Here is a 21473-nt window from a genome sequence, read left to right on the forward strand (position 1 = left end):
TAGTAAACATTTAATGCAGCGGTCAAAACTCATTATGCAGCCTCTTTATGGTGCTTGAAGGATAAAGGCTATTTAGGAAGCGTTGTCATGTAAACACGGTAACCAAAAGACACTTGAGGTTCTTCTGCCAAACCTTAGGACATGTTCTATAAATCCTTGAGGAACATTTCATGCTCACTAAAAGCGCTCTGTTTCTATTAATGTAGTCATTTGATTGTCTGCGCATCTTGAGCCTCGAGTATTCACTTTTATATAAACATTTGTCTAAATTTCTTCTTTTTGATTTATTTTTTATAAATAAGGCATCACTTTACCTTGTTGTCACCCAATAAAGGATACGAACTGCGACCGAACAGTGTTTCGTCCACTGAGAAGGTGCTCAGCCGGTCTTTGCTGAGAGTGTGTTTGATGTCTTGGATCAGCTGCACGTCTCTTCTGTCTCTGTCTCTGCTCTCATCCTCTGGTGCTTTGATTTGGAGATCTCCATGGTGGGACTCCTTTCGGCTCCCGTCATCGGACTTGGACGTCGTAAAATTGGTTATTTCTGTCGCTTCTCGACTGCACTCGTCTGTTTTTAGCCACGTTTCGTCAGCTTCTTTCAGTCCATCTGGACTCTTTGACTCGAGACGCTCGTCTGTTTTGGAAGAAGGTGGAAGATCTTTCATCTCAGTTGTTTGGTTCACGTAGAAGTCTGGACCGTTATCGGTGGTTTTCTCATCACGTCGGTTCCCAGACACACTCTCGGGTTTGCTACTGGCCACTGAATGATGAAAACCTGCAATGCTCTCCACCTCAGTTTTTGAAAAAACATTGTCCTCATTGACTCCTTGTGTTGGTCCATCTTGAGCCTCGTCTTCTTCGAGACAGGCGCTGCTTCCTCTGTGCTCTCCCGACCTCGTGTCCTGCCCGTCTTGATCGCTCTGGTCGGTCTCTGTTTTTGGAATAAAGCCTTTCACCTCAGTCTCTTCCACTCGCACTGTGTCTTTGGCAGGCTCATTCTCACACGATTCATCTTCAGCGTGATTGCTGCTGAGATCTGACTCTACAGCTTTCAGTTTGGTTTTGTCTTCTGACTCATTTTCATCCTGTTGACTGAGCGCATTTTCTTCATCTTCGGCCGTCCTCGCCCTCTTTAGTGGGCTCTCTGATCTCGGCAGCTCTGTCGATTGGGTCTCGTCTTTACTAGAGTCTGAAATCGCCCTCAAATCTTCTAAAGGTTCAATGAATGTCTCAAAAAACTTTGATGATTGGTGTGTGTTCACCCAGTTTGAGACCAGATCCGTGTTGTCTTCTCTTGCTAGGGCCTCCGGACTTTCTTTATCTCTTTGGACGCTCTGTTCGCTGCTCTCAGCGTCATTGTTTTGTGCTTGAGGTTTGAGCAGCACGCTCGCTCCTTCCTCCGAGGCCTTACTCGCCTCCTCCGTGTCTGCTCCATTTTCTCCGTCTGCAGCAGAAAGGTCAACACCAGCTGCATTTTCATCAGGGTGCAGGTGTTTGTCAGTCCTTGCAGCCGGCTCCTTTTCCCCTTTGTCTAACAGCTGAGCTGTGTCATCGATTGCTGAAGGTTTCTCCAGATCTGCTGAAGAAGCAGCTGTCTCCTCACTGATGCTATTCTGAATGTTATTGTTCTTTTCCATCAAATCTGACTCTGACTTTTCATTTACAAGGTCAGACTTGTTGTCATTTGCATCTTGACCTGTTTCCTCACCGTCCTTTCTGTCATCTAATTTAGGATCCTCCTTTATTTCTGTGCCGGATGTCTCAGGCTCTGAGCTGTTTTTCGTTGATTCCTCATGCTTCTCCACGCTGTCATCCCCTTCCTTACCCTCACTTTCTACCTGATCAGCGTCAGGAGCCTGATCAACTTTGTCATCCTCGTGTTTCTCAGCACCGTCTCCAGACTCCACCGTTGATTCTTTTACGTCTGCGCTGTCATCCTCATTAGGCTCCTCTGTTTTTCTTTCCTCTTCAACTTGCTCTGCTGTTCTCGAGTCGTTTTTGTCGTGAGCCTCCCCCTCATCTTCGCGAGGTTTGCTCTCAGCTCCTGTTGAAGTCTCCCCATTTTCACCATTGACTTCTGCCTTTTCGCTGGTGCTACTTCCTCTTTTACTTTCTTCCTGAACACTTCCAGCCTCGGTCGTGGTGTTTAGTGTCTCTTCGGGTGTTTTAGTCCCATCTGCTGCCTCACTCTCATCGCCATCCTTTGTCTCAACAGTATCTTCATCAGATATTTTTACATCCTCTTTAGCCAGGTCTGCATCTGCACTTTTCTCAAGTTTTTCTGTATTGTCAGATGTTTCTCCTCCTTCTCCTGCAGTCTTATCGCCTGCATCTTTTTTCTCCTCACATTCTTCCTCATTCTTATACTCCATAACTTCACTTTGCTCAGCTTTTCTCTCATTGTCATCTTTCTCTGACTTTTCTGCTTCATCATCTTTTTCCTCAGCAGCTGTGTCCGCCTCATTTCTTCCTTCGCCCTCATTATGTTTATCAGCTCCCTGTGCTTCAGATTCTTCCTTGTCGTTTTTACTCCCGACACATTCACTGTCCTCATCTGTCTCTGTCTTTGCTGGATCTTCCACCTTCTCATCATTTGCACTTTTGTCCTCCTCGCTGACAGTTTTCTGAGCTTCTTTGTCATTTTCCTGTCCTTCAGTGTTTGTGTAATTTTCAGTGACCTCTGCAAAGTTCTCCATCGCCTTACTTTCATCACTGCCCTCTTCTGTTTGATCTTTTTCTCCCTCCTCACTATTTTCATCTTCTGCTCTTTCATCTGGACTTTTGTGACTTTGTTTTTCCTCCTCCTCAGCGTCCTCCTCAGATTTCTGCTCCTCTACCTTTTCATCCGTTTCCTCAGATTTTTCCACCTCACACTTTTCTTGTTGACTATCGCCTTTCCTAGCCTCTGTTCCTGACGTTTGTTCGGCATCTTCTTTAATGTCGTCTTTGCTGCTCTCATCCTTTGTATTTTCCTCACTTGTATCTGCTGTTTTTTTCACTGTGGTATCGCCGCTCCCCTCTGTCAAGCTGCTTGAATTCTCTGCGGTGACTTCTGTTTCTGATGCTGCCTCTCCGTCCTCACTGTCTGCGTGCTGCCTCTTCTCTGTGTCGGTTACAGGTGCCTCTTCACAGCTGAGGGCCTCGCGCTCCTCTGAGGACTCCGCTTTTATCTCCATTGTCTCGCTTGCTGTCATCGCCTCCGCCTCTGCATTATCTGGCACTGCTGTCTCATCAGTCTTTTTATTCGGCTCTGATACTGATGACTCATCCCCTTCACTGCTTTTTGCCCCTTGCCCTGTCTCGTCGAGCTGAATGTCTGCCTCCGCTGCAGTTTTCTCCTCCTTTTCTTCATCTTTCTCTGCAGCCTCAGCACCAGCACATTTTGCCTCTTCAAGAGTATCTGCAGTCTTGTCATCTTGTGCCACATTTTCTTCATTTACAGCAGGCTGTGTTCCACCTGGATCCTCTAATTTATTCTTCTCTGCTGTGTCCTCTGCTGCCTTTTCATCCTCCTCAACCTCGCTGACCTTCTCCTCTTTGATTTCATCACCGTTTTCATGAGGCTGTTGCTCATCGTCCCTCCGCTCTTTTGTTTCAGACGTCTCTTCCTGCTCTGGTGCCACTTCACCTTCGCCGGTGACACTTTCCTCACATTGTGTCTCCTCTTCAAGTGTCTGCTGTTGTTCTGTGACTGTAACAAGCGTCTCTGCAACTGCATCTGCAAATACGAATTAGACTTTGTTCACAAAAGTGTTGTCTTGTGTAGTTCACAAATTCGTACTAAAAATCTAAAACTAATACCTTCGTTGTCCTGTTTAGGGTCTTTATCTGTGGCCTCCTCCTCCTCCTCAGTACTGGTGTCACTCAGCTCAGGCTCAGAGCTGCACTGGGACTCCTTCAGTATGGCTTCTGCCAGCTTCTCCTGCACAGATTTGGCTTAGGAAAGAAAAAGAGACATGGCACGTACGATTATATAAGTTTGTGTTTTTGAAAGCGTGGATGAATGTAGGCCACTCACAGTGATACATTGTGTCTAAAAGTTAAGTAAGACCGTGTTTGAACAGAGAGAGCTGAGCCAATGAAGAAACACACAGCCATAAAACAAGAATCCTTTAATCTTTTAGCAGCAAAAACATAAAAGGAGACGCACAGCATGCAGAATGAACATGCACAGAAAGAAAAGTACACAACAAAAACAGGAACACATAGGGAACTTATTCAACTTTATGTTTTAAACCTACTTTATATAGTTTTAGGAGGTGAATTTGAAACACGATGATAAAAAAAAAAAATACAAAGGAAGATACAAAATCTGTTTCAACTTAACCTAAAGTGTTTGTGCTAACTGCTCCCTGGAGAATGGTGTGAACATGGAATACTTAGCTGTGCAAAATCCACCTACAATCCTGATTTTATTAATGATAGATTTCAAAACGAGTGTGACTTAAATATTTACAAACAACAAGAAAAATCTACTTTTACAACGTACTTGTCATGCAACAGTAGATTTGTTTGGGTACACACAACACTTGATTATGTAGCAACATATTTTCAGCTTTTCGAAAAGAATCTACGGTATGCAAATATATGTATTTTTCCTTCATGACTGCTTCCACTTTCTTTCTGATTGCAGTTTCACCCCCCTGAGGGCTCTTCTCATTATTTGCAGAATTATTTTTTTTTACAATAGAGCAGCTTAAACACAAGTGCATTGTGAAAGAAAAGCCATGGAGGCAAAAAAAAAAGAAGTTAAAAAGCTTTTTTTTTTAAGCCTAAAAACATTGTCAGGAGTGATGCAATCAAAAAATAGAATTTCTCATGAATAATCAAACATCTCAGAACTAAATTTAAATGATAGTTGACAACAAAGGCAGATCAGGCAGAAAATCACCACACCCACATAAGAAGCATAAAAAAAAAAAAATACAAAGACACAATTAATTTTTCCACTATTAAAATGTAAGAACATGATCTTATTATTATTATTTTAAACATCACAAGCTGACACTAATGTCGCTCCGTGTTATGGGGTCAGATCTGTTTCATAATTAATGAATTCCCAAATATATTTCTGATGCACACACTTTTTATTTTATTTATTGTTTGAAATGTAATTGAAATCCACAAATACATGTATTTACAAGTATTTGCATAAATTAAAAGTTGTGTCATGTCCTGTCAGAAGATTCTCAAAACAACAGTTTGTACGTAAATGTAACAACATCCAAAAAATATTTTTAATGAAAATTACAAATACTTTTAAATACATGTATTGGTGGATTTCAATGACATATATTTGAAACAAGAAATTATTTTGTGTGCATCACAAATATATTTGTAGATATGTCTGTGTCTTCATGAATTATGAAACAGATCTGACCCCGTGACAATAGTGGAAAAACCTCCATACAAGATGGATTTCTTTATTTTTTTAAATTCACTAAAATCTCCAGAGCTGCATCTGTCGGCTCATACTCACCTCTCTCCTGCTCCTCTTCCTGTTTGCTCTCCTTTGCCGCTTTCCCTGCGTCTTTGTCCCCTGAGATGTCATCACTCCGTCTATTCTCGTTCCCTGAGGGCACGCTGGTGTCAGAGATCTCTATCTCCGTGCTGTCCTCAGCACTATCCAGTAGGCCTGAGTCTTTGGCCACGGCAGACTCGCCCTCAGTCTCGGCAGCGGCGACTGTGGCGACTGTGGTGGTAGCGGCGGCTTCTTCTGGGTTTGGGTTTTCATCTGGCGGATCGTCAGTCTCTTCTTGATCGGCCTCTTTAGGTTGCTCTGCTTTCTCTTCCTCTTTGGACTCTTTTGTGGCTACAGCGTCAGTCTCTTCCTGATCGGCCTCTTTAGGTTGCTCTGCTTTCTCTTCCTCTTTGGAGTCTTTTGTGGCTACAGCATCAGTCTCTTCCTGATCGCTGTCTGAGGAGCTGGAGCCTGAACGAGACTTCATGTCTTCTGTACAAGAAAGACGGCGCATTTTAAAATCACACTACAAAACCTCTAATTTATACATGAATACTAAGAAGTGGTAATTAAGAAGGAAAATACACCATTAAATCTTTCTAAAGAGGGTTTGGTGGGTTTACAGAAAACACACTGTAATTTAGTTGCTTTTGTTCCTCAAATTGCTATAAAGATTTTAAATATTTACACATTTTAACGAGATTTATGTGTTCAAACAAGGCGATTCACCCACCATCCTTCTCCTCATCTTCAGTCTCAGATGCATCTTCCTCTTTAACCTGCTTTTCAGTTTCACTGGACGGAGATGGGGATTTCTTCTGTTTTGCTTCTGTATCTTCCGCAGGGCCTTCGTCATCTGCTTCAAAGTCTTCTTCGTAATCTGAAGGGGAGAAACACACAAATAATTTATTGGTAAACATGATACAGAAAAGATCTGTTAATCTTTAATTATGAAGCAGTTTTGTTTTCATTTGTACTCAGGTTTTTGAGTCGCTCTACCATCTCTGACTTTGTCCCCCTCGGGTGCTGCTTCTTCTTCGACCTGAGTCTCCATGTCTTGCGGCTGGCTGGTTTCACACTCTGAGTGGAAGACGGCGTCCTCCCTCGTCCTCTGTGTCTCCATCTCAGGTGAATCCTTTGGGCTGCTGACAGATTCTTCTCTTATTCCATACTCTTTGAGCCTCTTCGGTGGAGGAGTGGGCTTTTTGTCCAGTCCCATTGCTATGATGCACCTGAGAAATGATCACAAGAACTCCTGTTTAAAAAAGTAATTTGACAATGTTGTCTTGCTTAAATGAGAAAATCAATCCGCTCTCATTTCTGTCTATTAACCTGCAAAAACAGATTTTTTTTTTTTGACAGCAGAGATAGAGCTGCCACTGACATATGATCAGAGATGGAGCAATATTTGAAGTCATGTTCATGGCCAGCTTATCAATAGAATAGTGACTATCGTTTCGCTGTTTAGATCTCCACCAACTACTGGGTGAAATATCTGGCAGCTAAATGCTCCACTGTGTTCACCAAGTCATTTGGTTTTTAATGCTTCTTCACTATTGACAGCTGTTTGCTGTGTCCAACACTATGAGCGGTGAGAGTGAGTCAAAACGTTAAAGTTGAGGGCCAAAAAACAAAACAAAGAGCTGAAAGTCCCTAAAAAGCCCTACAAAGAGGGTTGAGTGATAATCCTGTGGGTTCAACTCTACTACCAACCCTTTTTATAAACATACATATATATATATATATATATATATATATAGAGAGAGAGAGAGAGAGAGAGAGAGGGAGAGTCCATGATCCGTTGTCAATAAAGTACATTTAGTAAAAGCTGCATAAATATTTAGTTACCTTATCTTAGCATGAAATCTTGAAATGGGGGAAACAGCTTGCTTAGGTAAAGAAATTTAAATGATTGGAACATTAGTCTTACTCTCTTTTTTTTTGGTATTGATTTAGAAGCCAAAGTTTGTGTACAAACAACACGTTTGTACACAGAACACAGCTTTATGGATACTGCGGTGTGGATTTATTTCATGGCTGGGCCAATTGTCATCACCTTGAAGTCACTGTAAGCCAGTTTTGCATTTGCATGTGATATCTTTTAAACTGCTCCCAGTCTTTGTGTTAAGGTAAAGATCCAGACTGTAGTTTCATATTCACTGGAAAGACATGATTGATGGTATTTATCTTCTTATCTAACTCTTGGCAAGAAAATAAAAATCTGTTTCCGATCGTGTTGAGCTATTCCTTTCTCATCCATTTCTCCTTTTTAATCCTTTGTTAGTGACACGCCGGGCCTTTAAAGCTGTATATCTTACTTGTAACAGGGAGAGGCCGCTTCTACACTGGAAAAGCCAAAGTGTCCATGTCTGCCTCCGAGTCGGGAGCCTTTCCTGTGTTTGAACTCACAGCAGGAGCTCAGCCGCTCCACCTGCAGCCCGTTCAGGAAGAAGGTCAAGCTGAAGGGAAAACCTCTGTGTCGCCTGGAAATGAACTGGAAAGTCTCTGAGGGAGAGATGAAGAAACTCTTTTCGTCTCGGTGAACACGTCCACTCGTATCTGACATGCACAACATACCCAGTTCCACACACTGACCTCCCTCACGGAGCTTCCCCTTGTACACACACAGGTTTTCTCCTCCGCAGTGCTGCTGAAACACTTTGACCTCGTCCCTCATGTCGGTCAGGTCGTGGGACAGATGCACTGCTTTGCCAAAGTACACCACGTTCACACACACTCTGCTCTGGTGGACAGAGCTGCGCAGCAGTGGGGGGTCCTGGACAGGAAAAAGACACGTTGGGGTTAGTTGACTTACTCAATTATTTTTAACTTCCTGTAACTAAACTAAACCTTCTCTTGATATTTGGTTATGACGTCAATGGACCCTCCCGGAAATTTGAATTGCTGTTCCTCATGAATCCAAAGGACCTGCATCTTTATGGTTAGTTTTTTTGGAAAGTTTTGTTGACAGGGAAAACACAAAGAGAGTTAAAGACCTCACTGACATCAGCTCCACTGGAGGCGGTGGTGGGGCGCAGCCTGCGGCCTCTGACGGTGCTGCTGGCAGTGACCTTTGCCCCTCTCTCTTTCCTCCTCGTGGCTGGAGGCACCGGGGTGACAAAGTTGTTGATGACTGGGAGGCAGTAGGGCGAGATACCATTGGAGGCTTCTGTTGTGGTCAAACGTCTGCGGAATTCCTTGTCCATCTGGGAGAGAAATGAATAAAGTCTCTACACATGCTCATGTGAACAGCTACTCTCAGCACAGACAGTCTGTTGACTCTCAGAGCTGATGTGGTTATTTAAAACTATTGATGTGTAATATGAAAATCCTGTATAACAATACTTAACACTTTGAAAAGATGAAACTGTTGGTCTCCCTTTAAAATGAAGTAATAACGATTTTTTTTTTCTCCGTATAGAAAAACCTAACGCACCCTCTGTAAACATGGTTGTGTGTGTGTGTGTCTCTTGCCGAACACTCACAGGGCAGTTGAACAGCTGGTCGTTCTCGTGCGATGATTCGAGCGTTCGGTAAGGGGAGCTGCGTCTGACTGAGGCCGTGGCGTTGTTACCGTTGATCGGCTTCAGGCGAACCGGCCGCTGCATCTTCCCCGGAGCCGTGTTGGGTCGAGACGAGCTCGGCTGCAGAGCACACAACAACAACAACAACAACAACAACCATTCATCCTGCTGCACGATACAGGTATCACTATGGAAACCTCAACCACTAGCAGGGTGACTTGACATCACAGTGAAATATGAATGGAGCCTATTCACTGTTATTATTGTATTTGCTCTGTTTTGTTACCATTTGCTACAAAGAATGCAAACTACGGTATGTGTGTTTAAAGGACACATAACGGAAATGTTAATATGCTACACTTTTATAATTCTTGTTTTTCAATTTTGCTCTCGAGGAAAAAAACGACAAGAAAAAAAGGCAAAAACTGCAAGCTCAACGCTAAACTCATGATAAATGGTGATGACATTAGATGAGTGTAAATTGCACATTCGTCATCATCCCATCTTCCCATTTTTTCAGCATATCTCCATTGATGTATCATCAACGAGGCTCAACCTACTGAAGAGTGAGAGGTTTGTAGACTTAAGAGTAGAGAGGGAAGCGAGAGCACGGATAAAAGACAGGATTACTGGCTCTATTTATTCTGGCATCAAGGCCTGTGACTTTTATGTTTCAAAGATAACACGCAACTAATCCCTCCGCTTCACTCAGAACACCCTCGCCGACACACACAGAGCAAACAGCCGCCGAGGCAACTCTTCAAACTAAAGAGTCGGCATCAGTGTCAGCGTGGCAACTATCAACAAGCACAGATAATAAAATGAGATTACAGACATTCATCACCTGAAATAATGTCTCAGACATCAGTCGACCGAGCAGCGTGTGTGGCTACAGATCTCCTGGTCGCACGTCAAACATTGAAGTTTGATGTAAATTTTGACAAAAAAGGATGATGCTTTTTTTTTTTTACAAAAGCTGTAGAATTTGTTACTTTTGTAAAAACTATCTGCCCCTCCTGTTTTCAGTCTCCATGCTCGGCTCTGTTAGCCGGCTGTAGCTTCATCTTTAAATGAGTGGTATCAATCTACTCATTAGATTCTTATCAAGAAAGCGTATACGTGTTTTTTGCAAAACATTTCGGTGTTACCTTTAAGGAAATATAAGTATATTTTAAATAGAAACCCTGACATCTCACATATCAGCGATCTGATTTTGACCAAAGTTGGACAGATGATATATTGACACTGTTTTTCCAGGTCAAAATAACAAAATCAATAATTTCACAGATGAGGGCACTGAAAACTTAAAATTGAACCTCATATTTTGACTTTGTAAATGACCAATCTATACAGCTTACACTGAGCGGGGCATAGACTCTTTAACTAGAGGTCAATGTTTTTAACTCTCAGACACCATGAGTTTAATCTTTAAAAACATTCCTTTAGTTTGTGTGACCGAGACAACATGATTAAAGGTCAAATTTCAAACAAAAAACAAATCTGGATGAAACTTAAACTTGTAGTATAATGCGATATTACAGCAACATCAAGTGAAGCTGCTGGTGTACCGGGATGTTTTCACTCACAGACTCAGAGGATTCAGAGTGCTCCCCTTCTGGTCCAGAGTGCTGTTTCCGGATGCCCCTGGCACCCGTGGGTGGGCGTGGAGACAGGATGCGGATGAGGTCTTCCTCATACCGTTTACTGCGCTCCACCTTCCAAACAGGACCATTTATTATGACACTGTATGTGGCTATGCATGAAGAGTTCAGACCCGAAGTGAGACATGTTGGTACGAAACGATTATAAAATGCAGAATTTCCCTTTATAAAAACATGGATGACTCATACAGATTTCAACCTCAGTGAGAGACACTGGAGATTATTTAGATCTCTTATCATTAAATTCTTTTTGTTTCATATAAATCAAGAGTCTTTAGTTTTTAAAAACAGGGCAGCAAAGCAGTGTTTTTATGTAAATGATGTACCTTAATCTTATGCACTCTTTCCCTCCTTGCAAACTCCTCCAGTTTCCTTTTGATCTCTATTTGGTGGATACGCTGCGTGATAGGGCGATGGGAAAAATTAGCATCAGTTATTATGCAGGTTTTTTTTGTTTTTTTTTATAAACTATTTTTGTCTCGTTTTACTCTGTGTTTCTCCCACCTCCATCTCCAGCACCTTGTGGAAAATGGCCTGGGCCAGGCATTCTCGAATGTGCCTATGGTGGGCTCTCTGGATCAGCTTGTGTCGGTACTCCTTGTCTGGAACGATCCGGCCACTCCGGGTGATCTAATGAAAACAATAGTCAGTAATAGTCAATAATCAAGATGGGTGATGAGAAACAGATAACAATATAACAGGACTGAGGTCAGCCACAGTTGATCATTTGTGCAGGAATTCAAACATCTGCCAGATAAATGCCACTTTCTTGTAGCTTTTATGTAACATAAACACGCCGCCGTGGTCGAAGGAACAACAATCCTGATAACGTTGGCAGCTGCCTTATTGAGCTGAACAACAGTCTGGTCACTGAGTAACTACAGGCTGAAAACTGGGTGATACTTTTAGTGATAATTTGAAAAAGACTTGAAAAGGCACCTTCTTTCGTAGTTAAAAAAATTACAAGGTTGAAGTCATTGTATCATCATCATCATCGAGATCATAACCAGGATTTTAGGAAACAGTGATATCGTGACAAGAAATTTTTACCCCGAATTTGTTTTGGATTTTCTATTTGTTCTACTTTTATACATTTTGTCTCCCTAAAAACTCTCTGAAATCCACACTGCCAGGATATGTTTATTTATATATATATATATATATATATATCACTTAACTGAATTCATAAAAATAAAATAAATCTGTACATTTTAAATCATTTAGCCTTAAAATCAAAATTTGCCCTCAAAACCCACCATGTGTAATTTTTCTGTGAAACTGTAGATGTAAACTCTTGCTCTAAGTTGTTGAATTCACAATAAAACTATGATATGACCTCTATGTGCACAATAGCAGCTATGGCTCCGATCATCACCATCACCATCATCATCATCATTCTCCTGCTGACGTACCAGCCCTGCTCTCTGCAGGTGTCTCCTGATCCTAGTGTTGCTGAAGTAGCCGGCGAGATGTTTGTCTGTGAGGCTGTTGTAGGCTGAAATAAGTCTGCGGAAACAAAACCAGTAAAATCTGGAATTAGTCTCAGTCATCACCAAACACAGCCTCGCTTCAGACTTTAAAGTTAGTCTTGATTACGGCGAACAGACAAGCAGAATCTTAATCAAGCGGTTTACTGAGGCAGAGCGCCGTGTTTGTTTGTTTGGTGGTTCTCTTCTTGTCCTCATTAACGAGACATCAGCTCGTCCACGGACAGCCAGTCTGAACGCTGCTTTTTTTTTTTTCCTTTTTTTTTTTTTTCCCCTCGACAGATTTGATTTCCTCCGGTGTTTGTGTACGACACAACAGGATCTTACAACTACAGAGTCTGTTACAGGTGTCTGATTACGCACAGGAATTAGAGGGGATGGCACACTTAACCCCGGCTGCCTCCTCTTTGTGTTTGCCTCTGTTGCTCTTCAGCTTTGGCTGCAGATGTCTGGCTGGACGGCAACGTTTGCATTTAAACTGTCAGTACTCAAACTGTAAACCTGCTCATTTTTCTCTCTCTCTGACCCAGTGAGGCTTTGACCAAGCACATGACAAAGTAATGCATCACCATAACGTTTCAAAGTGACAACGGAAAAAAAAAAGAAACATTTGAGCTAAAACTGTTTCTGCATCCCCTTCAGAAGTTCGTGTTTACAGTTAAAGACTTTGTTTATTAAAACTGCCGTATGTACGGTTTTCTGCAAGGGTTTAGTGGTTCTGCAAGTACACTGCACGAACAGCAACACTGACATTGGTTTGACAACGATAAGTAACTCCTTATACATCTGAAGTGACTACTTCTAAAATATATTAAAAATTAAATTCATGCAGGTATTCTAAGGTCATTGAAACCATGAAGTAGAAAAGGATGCAGCCCCGACAAAAGTTGTATTCTAGTAAAAGTAGCTATAGCTTACTTTAACATGAAAATACTGTTACTAGTAAACACCCTGCTTTCAGTGTTACTTAAGTACAGAAATATTAGCACCTATATGTAGCTACTTATAATATCATAAATACAAGTAGTATAATGCAGCAGAAGGACCCCTTTCAGTGATATGCTATTATATTAGTCTATCAAGATTACTAATATGTTAACATGCAAGCCATACTTTATTGTTACAGTTTGAGGTGGAGCTCATTTTAACAACTCGTATATTTACACTGTTCTACGAGAGTTTAATTCACAGTTTGACGGAGTATTTTATAGCAATGCAGCATATTTGACAAACATTTTGAATGTAAAGTCTTCATTTGTAAAGTGTAGTACAGTATTTCCCTTATAAGTGTAGCATAAAAGAGGTATAAAGTAGCTTAAAATACAACAGGGTCAGGTAGGTACTTTGAATGTGTACTGATAGTATTTATCTTTGTTTTTGTTGTAAAGTACAGTGTTTTTTTAAAAAAAAAAAACATCCTGTCGATAACGTTTTTAAAAATCCTGTATTAGTTCTAGACATTGTGCACTCAAACAATACAACTATTTTACATTAAGCACTTTTAATTTGAGGGTTTTGTTTTCATTAGACTTCAGGGGGCTTAGTTTTTGGTCGACTAACCTAACAGCAGCATTATTTAGAGTTAACTGGGTCCTCTTGTCATCAAACCTGACTGGTGATTATATTGCTGGACATTAGTAAGCAGCCTACTAAGTTAATATAATGGTTTTTCACGTAATTGAAAAAAAAGAAAAAAAAGAAACGAGAAGGTCAACATTAAGTAAGGCCTACGGGGAAAAAAACAAAAAACCCAATACAGACTCGGGCTGCACTACAGTTGAACCGAAACCCTGCAGCTCTCTGCATTCTTGAATATAAAAAGATTAAATTGCTCCTACCCCGGGTTGAGGTGACTCATGGTGTTCAGCCCGTTTACAGCCCGATATTTGAGGTGGGTTCTGCTCAGTCCTCGCTGGAAGACGTCCAGGCAGATCTGCAGTCAAATTAGACGGAGGAGTTTGTCATAAACTATGTGTAGCAGTGAATTTGGAGCAGAGCCGGACTGGAGCTGCACTTCTCCCACAGCGGAACTGATGACACTCGCCGGTTGCCATGGGAGATCACGTGACGAGGAGGCTGGTTTCCACTTACAGAGAAGTCCCACTGACATCTTAAACCAGGACGCACGCACACACGCTCCAAAACAACTTATTTCTCTGTTTGTTCATTTTATTTTGCATCTAACCTGAGGTCAGGGGACAAGTATTCAGAAATGTTACTCCATTACACAATAATAATTATAAAAATACTACACTACAACTAAACTTCCTGTATTCAAAACATTGCTTGCTACTCTGAACATCATCAACAAAATGTATTAAAATGACAATATTGAAATATTGGATTATAAGTGGTCTTGTGGACATCTAACACATTTATATGTTAATTGAGTTTATCAAATTTACCTTTTTTTTTTTTACTCTGCATTTGATCATTTACTTGTTTTGATTATCTTTTAGTGTTGGTCAGTCATTACTTTGTTTGATCATTTTTCTGTTCTTTTGTCTGGTGTTGTTCAAGGGCTTTAATGTTTTCTATAGGCTTATTCTTTAGTTTGGGGTTGCTAAAAATGTAGGTTTTAGTCATTAAAAAAATCCATCAAAAGTATTTTGACTCTGTGAGGGAGACAGAAATTTTAGGATATATAATAACATATCTCTCAGTCTCTCATACTCTCTAACAACTATGCTTTGCCTTAGATTACCACTGTAACTACTGATGTGGCTATAAAACGGCAGATAAACTGTTTTGAGTGCCAAAACTGCTGCGAAATGACTGGATTCCCTTAGAATTTGATCTGTACCTTTCAATTTGGAAAGTCGAGATAAGCTGCATGACTAAATGATTTTTATCCCCATTCAAGTTAGCAGAGGGGTAAACCAAAAGTAAGCAGCTGGCAGTCTCTGATGCGTGTTGAGCATGCCCACAATGCAGTCATCTGGCCAGGGGGGAGGGGGGAGGGTGTCTCACCAGACATCAGATTTAAAAACTACGTATACTCTAGAATACAGAGCAGCATTGTGTGAACTCACTCAGGCATCGAATGTAACAGACGTTCATTTGTATGTAAAGATTCAAGTTTTAATTTGAGCTTTTCCACAAAAAACTCATTAAAATAAATAAATCATAAAATTGTGCAATTATGGTCTCAAGTTTCCATATCACACTTGTGTGAGGTGCATATAAACCACGACTGACTCCCGAGCTATGATGTCACCAATGATGTCACCAATGATCTTATATGAACATGAGAAATGGCTTCTCAAGTGTAAAACTCTGTACATGCAAATAAAGCAATAATGGAGAGGAATAGTATACAGTATACAGTATATCCTCACTCTGCATTGTGTTATACTAATAGTGTGATATGGTAAGCAAGTGCTGGACACAGTCCTGCAGACAAATGCAACAGCTGTTTTGTGTGTGAGTGTGAACATCTGGCAAATGAACTCATGCAGATGTTGATTGTGGCACTACCTATCCATCCATCTGAATATAAAAATAGCCTTAAAACATAACAACAACAAAAGCTTCTCTAAAAATATACAGGATTTCTGTTACCTGCAGTAACAGGAAATCACTGCTCTCTCTCACCACAAGTTTTAAAGATGATAAAATATGTGAGCTGTAATCTTCCCTGCACAATCAGAAAATCACTGATTCAGTGGCAAAAACCCACAGTTTTCACCTCAGAAAATACATCAGTTGAACAGGATGAGCCTCCACTGCAGGTCCTCTGTGGCCCTCTTGTGGAAATGTGAAAAACTATAGTTGCCATACGACGGCATTATCTTCACCATCTATTAATGTATAGCGAAATCAAAAGGTGCTCCCAAATTACCTGCATACAACAGATAATCATGAGTGCCGTCTCTGGTCACAAGTTTATCTTTTTTTGTAAATATGGCGGCATTGCTCACTGTTCTTCATCCTCCAGCATATTGTGTGACACAAGATGTCAGACTTTCAGCTGTGCAACATAAACGGAGCTTATTTTCATAATCACTGGAGGTGGTTTGTCAATACCTGTATTGACCAGTAAGGGGAGCCATGTTTCTTTCTGGAGATGTGAAGTATTTCTACCTGAGGATCACTGGTGAGCACATGAAGAGGAGAACACCCTGTTCGAATGAACCAAACAGCAGATACAGAGAAGCACTCTGTAAAATTTCTCATCAGAGTGCATACTGTGTGTCGTAAAAGTTTATACAGAAAGGTCAGGGGTCAGAGGTAATCAATGTCGTACTCTTCAGCATGATGCTGGGCGTAAAGAGATTAAACAGTCCTAATCAAACACTTTAAAATGCTTCAGCAAGTTTCAGCAACAAAGACTCAGCATGGTTCTGAAAAATTCTCAAAACAATCAGATTTCAACACAACGCCCGCCGTCTTTCACTGCCTTTTGCTTTGAAGAATACTAAAGAAGACTAATAGACACGTTTTTCATGCACACAGATAAGACATGTCGGATCTCCAAACTTAGAATTGAATTTGTGAATGCACATCACTAATTTCAACATTGATCAAAATTTGACTGCATGATAATTAAAACAACATCAGGTCACCAGAGACAGAGTCGATGACTGCATTTTGATTCCCTATTTGTGCTGAAAGTTTCATTCAGAAACTCTGACGTGGTACTGATTTCTTACCATGCTTGTTTGTAGGTGTATGCAGTATGTATATATGTGCAGGGTCAATGTGGCTCCTGAAATGCTGAAGCATCACTGGAATTTGTCCTGACAATTTGCATCTGCAAGAATCTTCAGATGTATTAAATGTTTGAAGATGAAGAAGAAACAAAACGATTTAAACAAAAATGGTCCTTAATGTCTGCCAACAAGTCTCCATGTTTATCTGTGAACTTGACAATCACCACTGATTTGGACTGTGATTCATTAAACCATACAGTAGATAAATAACAGCGGCGTTCACAGCAATATTCCACAGTTATCACAGAGGATAATAAAAATAATGTTAACAATGGTAAAGAGAGGAGCACATTTGTTAATGCTACTCTGCTTCGAGGTTACAAACATGTTCATTAACAAATTAAAAAACATTATCATACAAAAATGCAAGCAGTTTACTAACAGAGAAAGGAAGTGATCTTAATTCATTCTAACATAATTGTATTATTAGTTGTTGTTGTCCAGAGCCGAGCTTGATAAGCTGGACCCAACAGTAACAGACCCCTGTTTAAGTTGTCTGCTCTTTCCCACCAGGATGCCCACATGTTTGAGGCCACAAGGGTGCATAACGCAGGAAAAAACAACAACTAACCAAACCAAACCCCCCCAAAGGAAAAAGAGGAAAACTATCTCACAAAATTGACTGTTTGTGTGTCCACAAAAGAATCAGTGTAATGAGACATTTTCTGGTGTTTGTGTTAAGAATCCCAGAAAGGGCTGTTCAAATGCTTGTTTAAAAAAATGAAAGTCTGTAAATAAGAATAAAAAAAAAACCCCGACCAGAGCCATTGTTGTTATGCTTCCGCAACAGTGATAGCAATAGATGAAGGCATTGTGTTTTTGGGTTGTCCATCCGTTCACTTGTCTATTCGTCGGTCCGGTCATCAAATTCTTGTAAACGCAAGTTCTTATGAACACATCGATGGAATTCCTTCAAATTTGGCACAATTGCTCACTTTGATTCAATGATGAACTGATTACATTTCGGGGGGGCCAAAGGTCAACATGCATTTGAACACAATGATGAACTGATTAGGTTTTGGTGGTCAAAGGTCACCGAGACCTCATGTCCTTCCACTTTTTGTGACTGTGATCCCATAACTCGGAAACAGAAGCAGAGATCGTGATCATATTTCTGGTCCACTACTACTACTGCTAGTAGTCTTGGGTGTCCACCTTCAAACTGTGATGATTGTATAGATCTTCTGTACTGTCGGGTTGAAGACGTGTGTGATGCTTTACAATTGGTAGCTTCTTTGCAACAACATGCATATTTGAGGCCTTCTCTACTGTCGATCAGCTTTACTGGCCAAGAGTGTAAACACATAACAGACTTTTAAAGAAGGCATTGCGGTTTGGAAGAAATGAACAAAACAAAGGTTTTTAGTGGTATAAGGACTGAAAAAAAATAGCAGTGACCTACTGAAGCACAATGTAAGTGATATTGTTTGAAAGTCAATATCCATTTTTAAATCCTCATGGCAGACAAAAACAGGTTACATGTTGCTCATGCAATCATTTCATGAATCATCAGGGCTGCATGAGAGTAAGCTTTGTGGAGCTTCTTCACAAACCTGTACAGATGTGCACTACTGCAGGTCTCCCTCACACCAAGCTGTGGACATGAACTATGGTGAAGAGCCAGGTAGGTGAGATGGAGAGATTCCTGTTTTTTAATATTCACTACCTGTCAAGCTGGTGGAATTGAGATGGCTATAGCTTCAAATGATCACATTAAACACGGGTAATCAAGGCAGACGTTTTACCAGCACTAAATACCTAATGTACGAGGTAGGTCTTAAATAACAATTAGTGTAGAAATGGAGGAGGGGTGATTATAAATTCCTTTCAGGAAAGGGTCTTGGCTGTAAGCTGGGAGGTGGCACGGAGATCTCGGGGAGTCATGCGGTTCTGAGATGGGGGGGGCAGCAGTTTTTGCAATCAGCGTTAAATAGAACAGTTTTGTGCCTGTGTGATTGTCAAGTGGGCCATTACTCGTTGATAAGAGCACTTTTTCCTTATGTCGCTCTGATTGGGCTGAGCATGCTGCTCCCTCTCGCATGCTGTCCCAATGCAATCAGGCCCCTCTTTCACTGCACTGCCATTTTCACTGCTGTGATTTCCACCCAATCCCCCCTTTTGCCCCCCACCCCACCAAACGCAACCTCCCCACCCCATCCCATCCCATCCCACCCCACCCCACCTCCCTTCCTCCGGCTCCCCACCTCCCCCTTCAGATACAATGAGTACCCATTTACAGCAAGGAGAAAAGGTCACGCCAAACTCGTGTCAATTGTAAACCACCCCAATTCGGACTGATTTCAATGAAGCAAATGAGCAGTTGCAACCCCAAAGAAAGCAAAGGTCCATGTGGAAGTAGCAAATTAGGAGATTTTCTCAGAGACTAGTCGGGGCCAAACGATCATCGCCTCTCTCAGGGCCAGAGTCACCTGCAATCCTTGTTCTTACTGCATTTTCTATGTATCATCTTAAATTAAACTTTTAAAAGATAAAACAAAAAATATAGAACTTTGCCACATGTTGCCAATTTTGCATCAATACAATGTGGGCTTAGATTGGATATACTTTCTTGATTGGAGATAGCACTAGGCACTCAAATGGCCTCGTGGGTCAGTGAGGATGATATATAAGCCTGTCATGTATTTGTATGCACTTATTTTGTAATGTATTGTATTGTTATATTGTACTTTGTTCGCTGGATTGTTTTCCTTTGTTTCAGGCCTCACAGACTCTACTCATAAAATAATGAAAACTGTTTATTTTTTTTCTTTTCTTCTGACTTTTTACAACCCAAAATGTAGAAGTGTTGAAACAGGAACTTTTCCCTTAGACTTATACATTGACATACACATAGCGTGTTGGAAAAATAAAACTTATCATCACATGATCACACCCAATGTCTCTCTTGGAGGATTTCTACAGTAAATAAAGGGCAAGTGTAAATTGTAAAATTTGTAAAAATGCAGATAAAATTCACTGGTATGTCTCTTAAATGTTTTGCATTGTTTATTCTCCTGATGTATCAGCGAAGCTCACTAGTTCTTGGTTGCATAATGCACCAAAACTGTGGCCCCAAATTCTGACCATGACTACATTGGCATGTATACATGTTGCCAATGGTCACTGACTCACCAACTACTTCTAATACAAGACTACGGCGTATTTATAGATCATCCTGTACATAATGCAGCAGCCTCACACAGTCAAAGGTAAAGCAGGAAAGCAACAGAACAGGTTTGCGAGTATGTTGACACACGAGACGTTGTTTTTGTCTGGTCCACAACACACCAAACGTTTGAGAATTCAGCCGTGCAACGCTGAACATGAAAACATGCAACTACTACACACGCAGATTTACATCTTTCCCAACATCTGTACTCATATCAGGCATTCTACAGACCAGTGATAAAAGACTTCCATGTCTGACAAATAATTTGCCTTTTCAAAATAAAATGCTTGATACTTCCTTTTGGCATCACCCCTCTCCTCTCAGCTTTGACCTCTTCATCTGAACTCCACGGTCCTAAATCAGTTTTTCAAACCTTCCCCTACTGGGTTTGAAGACTCCTCCAGTATGAAGGATTCTCTGTGGCTGTCTTAGTGAAACGTCTGCTCTGCAGTATGCAATGTTTGAGCTGTGTGATCTGATAAAGAGCATTCATAGCCACCAGGTGGAACAGGACACATCTCGATGGAGGCACGCTAACTCCTTTATCCCTCTGCGATGGTGCGATACGGACGCAGGCTCATGCCGGTGCAGGTTGGACTGTTATCCCGTCACAACAGCCAAAGACAGAAAATAGCCTCTTTCCTGTGTCTCTGTGTGTGTGCGTGTGTGTGTGTGTGTGTGTGTGTGTGTGTGTGTGTGTGTGTGTGTGTGTGTGGTTGGAGTGGAAAAGTGTGTGAGGGTTGATGATGGGTGGGATGGAGTGAGCGAAGGGGTTGCTTTGGTGAACGAGTGAGTGAAAAAAGACAGTAAGAAAGTAAGCAACTGTGTTTTCTGTTCTCTGGCTATTCTAATCCCTGTGAAATACCTGCATTACCTCTTAAAAAGAACATTTAGTGTCTCCTGTCACTGCTGAGATGCTGACTGAAAATGTATATGATTTGTATACATACTTAAAGCAGGCGGGCAACTTTACTTTCTATTTTGAGCAACGTGGTACGATGCAAAAAAAAAACAAAAAACACTCTGTGAGCCAAAATACATTAATGCTGTGTCCTAATTTTGATCCACTAAATTTCAAAGTTAAATACTGCCCTTTTCTCTTCATATCTATTTGACAGCTGTAACAGCAACAGGTCAAACAGGGCAGGAAGTTATTTTGTTTAACGAGCCATCACACTGTTAAATGCTCAGGAGGCGTCAGCTTGTTATTGGTTCCCTGTAGAGAATTGGCATTTAATGATAGTGATCTGGTTTTAGCCATTAATGATGGTGGGGTGATAATAACTGGATGTAATGCAAGATTTACGTCATAGAATGTTTGGATGTACTGTACATTGTTTTAAATGAGCTCATTTAAAGCATTTTTTTTTAATTTGTTTTGCGTAATTTATTATGCTTAATGTGCAAGCGTGTGTTCAGGGTCTTACCAAGAAATATTTTTCTTTGGGTACAATATAAC

The 21473-nt window shown here is 41.0% G+C and overlaps 1 protein-coding gene across 2 annotated transcripts; it reads right to left on the minus strand.

Moving 5' to 3' along the window:
• Window positions 1–95: 95 nt before the first annotated feature.
• On the minus strand, window positions 96–14140 carry erich3 (glutamate-rich 3). Of its 2 annotated transcripts, none has more exons than XM_069150295.1 (14): window positions 13972–14140; window positions 12059–12152; window positions 11151–11276; window positions 10973–11044; window positions 10572–10700; window positions 8947–9105; window positions 8467–8667; window positions 8057–8237; window positions 7780–7966; window positions 6461–6693; window positions 6195–6341; window positions 5480–5953; window positions 3802–3936; window positions 96–3718 (listed from the first exon to the last, which is right to left on the minus strand). In XM_069150295.1, exons 1-14 carry the CDS (start codon window positions 13989–13991, stop codon window positions 306–308), a joined length of 5571 nt encoding a protein of 1856 aa, XP_069006396.1. In that variant the 5' UTR covers window positions 13992–14140; the 3' UTR covers window positions 96–305. The 2 variants fall into 2 exon arrangements, with proteins under 2 accessions (XP_069006396.1, XP_069006395.1); XM_069150294.1 differs by having other exon boundaries at window positions 8458–8667.
• Between the last annotated feature and the right edge of the window lie 7333 nt (window positions 14141–21473).

The sequence above is a fragment of the Embiotoca jacksoni genome, unplaced genomic scaffold (assembly GCF_022577435.1).
Source record: "Embiotoca jacksoni isolate LCO1_2020_lvr unplaced genomic scaffold, fEmbJac1.0.p SCAF_16, whole genome shotgun sequence".
In the NCBI taxonomy this organism is placed as follows: domain Eukaryota; kingdom Metazoa; phylum Chordata; class Actinopteri; family Embiotocidae; genus Embiotoca; species Embiotoca jacksoni.